The 4,820-nt window shown below is 40.5% G+C and overlaps 1 protein-coding gene across 1 annotated transcript; it reads left to right on the top strand.

The window, feature by feature from the left end:
* Nucleotides 1–1,709: 1,709 nt before the first annotated feature.
* On the top strand, nucleotides 1,710–4,420 carry LOC103943354 (protein TRANSPARENT TESTA GLABRA 1). The gene is made up of 2 exons (XM_009353639.3): nucleotides 1,710–2,937; nucleotides 4,091–4,420. Exon 1 carries the CDS (start codon nucleotides 1,871–1,873, stop codon nucleotides 2,897–2,899), a length of 1,029 nt encoding a protein of 342 aa, XP_009351914.1. The 5' UTR covers nucleotides 1,710–1,870; the 3' UTR covers nucleotides 2,900–2,937; nucleotides 4,091–4,420.
* Nucleotides 4,421–4,820: the final 400 nt, after the last annotated feature.

The raw sequence follows: 4,820 nt of genomic DNA, 5'->3' as shown, positions 1-4,820 counted from the left end.
TTTATAATTACTAACATCGTCACATGTGTTTGATATTTCAAAAATGTTCGTAAGCAAAAAAAAAAAAAAAAAAAAAAAAAAAAAAAGAGAACCACTCTAACAAGCCTTGACCCAAGTGTTCATTTACCCAACTTATGATAGAGATCGAGTAACATCATCTGCATAATTGTTTGTGTATATACATAGTTTTTTTTTCCCTTTAAATTAAGTTATCAATTTAATACTGATGCTAAAAATGATGTGTTGTTGCAAGAAACATGTGTGTGTGAGGTAATACGTAAACATCAATTGTCATTTTTGTGCATTATTGAATAAGACGAAATGTCCATCGCCATGGATGTCGATCCAGTTTTACTTAAATACAATACTTTCTAATTGTTAAACTCTTTTTTTGTTAATATTTTGTTTTATTATTATTATTATTATAATATTTCATTTATTAATATTATTTGAGAAAGAGAGAAACCCGAAAAAAAAAAAATACTCAAGATACTACATTTAACAACCGTGCACATTATTTTGGTGAACTGATAACACCATGATAACTTTGTCAAACGATAGGAAAAAAATTGTCCCGTAAAGATTTGATCACCCTCATTTTAGGAGGGGCCTTCCATTGTATCTTAGACCCTAGTTACTTCACCCTCTCAATGGAAACTACATCAACGTGAACGTAGGCCAATTTCGGATAAACTGCAATATAACTCATGTTCTAGTGTGTTTGTGTGATTTTTTGATCGAATCTAAGTTTATCTAACTTTGTTGTGCATCAAGATCCATGGTTCTTCTGTCTCACATAATAATTAGTTGGGTTTTTTTTAGCCAAAATAGTATATGAGATTGACATGACTCCTCATTTTAATCTTTGACAATAAAAATCGATAGAAGTGGGCCGTAGTTTGTCCTCTATAAATCATTGTAGTTCTTCTGTGAAAAATTTATCAACACCCTTGTTAAATTGTCATGTGAATAATCACGTGACCAACCTTTTAAAAATATTTTTACCAAACCAACCCTCCATTTAACGAGTTTGGCCTTTGCAACACCACTGCCCAAACATCACTACCGCAGAGAAAAAAACCCCCTCTCTTCCCCTGCCAAAAACTTCCACGACACCGAAATCCACTCCTCCACCAAACTCTCCTTCCCTGCAAAATTATCAGCACAGTCACGCAACCAATCCTCTCCCAGGTCTGCAACCCTTGGCTTTCTTTTTCTCTACAACAACAACAACAAAGCCTTATCTGCTAAAGTCGAGGAGAAAGGGAGGTGCATGGATGCAAACGTTTTGTTGACCCGGTTGTAACTTAAATTAAACTCTTCATCTCGTACGTCCATTTCAATCTAACCGCTCTAGTTCCCATGTGTACGAAAGATGTACAAATAGTATTGTACGTTACAAAAAACTTGCCCTCCTAAATTACATGACAACATGAACTCTTGGATCCATTGGACTTCCACTGAAAGCAGGTAATCTTGGATCCATGGGATTTTCAAAGTCCAACTACTTTCAGGCCCAAAAGTAATCCAAACCTTTTCATATACTGGATCACATGTACATGTGGGCCTAAATACCATCAAAGCCCATGTAGAAGTCCAGTCAAAATACGTGTGCGAGCACACACACAAGCGACTTTGACTGTTTGACTTGTTTACCAACCAACTTTTCCGTTACACGCGCGCAAACTACACGTCGTTTCTTCACTTTGCATCGCCTGCTTCAGAAACCTCTTCGCGCATTTCCTTCCAAAATCCTAACCCGAGCACTCCCACGCTTCAGAAATCCGACCCGAAGACTTCCCCTGACTACCTCTTCTCTCCCTCGACGAATTTTCCGTCACTTTCCCCAGAAAATTTGAGGAAGAAGAAAATGGAGAACTCTACGCAAGAATCGCATCTCAAGGCGGAGAACTCGGTGACGTACGAGTCGCCGTACCCGCTGTACGCCTTGGCGTTTGCCTCGCCCCAAACCCGAACCCGCCACCAGCACCACCGAATCGCCGTCGGCAGCTTTATCGAGGAGTACTCGAACCGGGTCGACATCCTTTCCTTCGACCCGGATACCCTTTCAATAAAGCCGAACCCGACCCTCTCCTTCGACCACCCTTATCCGCCCACCAAGCTCATGTTCCACCCGAATCCCAACGCCCTCCACAAAACCAACGACGTCTTAGCTTCCTCTGGCGACTACCTCCGCCTTTGGGAGGTCGGTGACTCCACCGTCGAGCCTATCCAGGTGTTAAATAACAGCAAGACCAGCGAGTTTTGCGCTCCGCTGACGTCCTTCGATTGGAACGACATTGAGCCCCGGCGAATTGGGACTTCCAGCATCGACACCACCTGCACAATTTGGGACATCGAAAAGGGGGTCGTCGAGACGCAGCTGATTGCTCACGATAAAGAGGTGTACGACATCGCGTGGGGGGAAGCCAGGGTTTTTGCTTCGGTTTCGGCTGATGGGTCGGTGAGAATTTTCGATTTGAGAGACAAGGAGCACTCCACTATCATCTATGAGAGTCCTCAGCCAGATACCCCTTTGCTTCGATTGGCTTGGAACAAGCAGGATTTGAGGTACATGGCCACAATTTTGATGGACAGCAATAAAGTTGTGATCTTGGATATCCGATCGCCGACGATGCCAGTGGCGGAGCTGGAGAGGCACAGAGGTAGTGTGAATGCTATTGCTTGGGCCCCCCAGAGTTGTAGGCACATTTGCTCTGCTGGGGATGACACTCAGGCGCTTATTTGGGACCTGCCCACGGTCGCTGGGCCGAATGGAATCGACCCCATGTCGATGTACTCCGCAGGTGCGGAGATTAATCAGCTGCAGTGGTCTGCTGCACAGCCTGATTGGATTTCCATTGCATTTTCTAACAAGATGCAGCTTTTGAAGGTTTGAGGGCGGGAATCTGGGAAGCTTGTTTTGTGATATGGACTGTAAGTGTTCATTCAATTGTTTTCTGCTTTGCTTACGTTAATTGATTTTACGACTGCTCTACTGATGTAATTTAGGCTAAATTGATTAGTTTGTTTAAATCTATTGAATTCATCACTGCTTGCTTTAAGTTAGTTTAAGACTGGTCTGTTTTCGATTGTAAGTTTTGCATAATTTAAGACTGATCTGTTTTCATTTGTAAGTTTTGCATGTCTGAATTGCTGGTTAATGTCGCGGATATGTTAATCTGGGATAGATGTTCGTGTGCATCTGTTGCAGAATTATTGAAAAACATTTACGTTTGTGGGAGCACTCCATCTTCCTGCCAATTTGTTTACGTTTTCTTCTAGGAAGATATGTTTAGCATAGTATAGCTCTAAGTTTAATTTGGTTCTCTTCTTGGTTCTTTTTCTTTACATGTTTCCTTGTTTGAAGATACCAAACTCATTCTATTGCGTTTATGGACATTGCATTTTGGCTTATGCTTTTACACCTGGTTTTGGAACATCAAAGTCGTCTTCCCTTTGAATTTGTGGTTTGCTTTCCTCTTTCTTCTTTTCGCCTTCCAAGTACAGCATGATGATCTGGTGTCATTGTTTACCTTATGTTCTGTTTGCGAATGGTTCCTTTGAATTTCCAACCTTACCAATCTGTTCATGAGCATCTTCTCTGTGTACAATTATGGCACACTCTGTGTACAATTGAAACCTAGACTGTGAAGTTTTCATTCGCATGGCAACTGTCCGCATGTATTTGTAATTATGCTACAGGTTTCATTTTTCGGAAAAATTGTTCAATATGCATATGTATACTATTTGTTTGTTTATCTAATCCTGGTGCCTTCTAGTCTAGTTGTTTCTTCACTATTAATGAGTTAGGCATTATTGTTAACTGCTACTATGCATCTGCACATTATTAATGGGGTGATGCTATCCACACGCCTCTTTTTACCTCTCACACATCCGCTGTTAATTTATGTCCTTTTATCCTATTCAATTCATTGAATTCGACGGCCTGAAATTAAGAGGTGTGTCGAAGGTAAAAGGGGTGTGTCCGATCACAATGCATTGTGATTTTTTTTTTTCATTCACTTTGGTTCAGTCATTTTCTCCTTATTAACGGGATAAATTGCATGTTTAACTGCTTTTGATGCAGGCGTCCTGTCTTGATGGAAGCAGTGATGATCACTAGGGGAAGTTAGCTGGAAGTAGTTCTTCGATTACCTATGAGGCTTATTTATAAAGGAATATGGTTAGCTTTGAACTCTTTAGAGATATGTTTATTGCTGATTATCAACTAGTCTTGCTATCTTGGTCTAGACTCGCAATGTGAGTAGCGTGTCTTCCCCTCACACGGTTCGTCTAATCCAACGTTAATTGTACCTGTTAGTGTTGGCCTCTCCTGTATTGCATATGTTATGCCCTCGTGTTTGACAGTACTCTACTCTATTGAGAAAAGAAATAAAAAAAGGAAGTTGTCGGAGAATTTTGATTGGTGCTATATATAAGTGAGTTTGGATTGTTTCGATATCGATTCCCAGATCAAACGCGATTGCGTTGTTGTGTTTCTGTAGTCTTTTGCAATGTGTGAGATTGGGGAAACAATAAATCAGGTGCTGCTGAGCTGAGATGCGGTTTTTCCTGGTTGCATATGATGATATGATTCGTCTCTCATTCATCCCACAAAACAAGTGAAAATTATTATTATTATTATTTTTTATTTTATAAATAAATTCGATATCATCTAAAGCTAAGGGATGGAGGAGTTTGGCGGATCTCTCTTGGTTTTTTTTACTAGAAAGCGGTTTTAGTTATTTCAGAAGAAGTCCCAACCAAACTCTACTGGTGTATATGTAGCTAACATATGTATGCATCTCAATGGATAC

Source organism: the organism of the source record quoted next, unplaced genomic scaffold (assembly GCF_019419815.1).
Source record: "Pyrus x bretschneideri cultivar Hongxiangsu unplaced genomic scaffold, Pyrus_bretschneideri_v1 Contig57, whole genome shotgun sequence".
Lineage (NCBI taxonomy): Eukaryota > Viridiplantae > Streptophyta > Magnoliopsida > Rosales > Rosaceae > Pyrus > Pyrus x bretschneideri.
This window is presented reverse-complemented; position numbering and strand designations above follow the sequence as displayed.

Excerpts from the sequence above, each read along its gene's own strand:
- LOC103943354 (XM_009353639.3), top strand. The coding sequence starts at position 1,871 with ATGGAGAACTCTACGCAAGAATCGCATCTCAAGGCGGAGAACTCGGTG.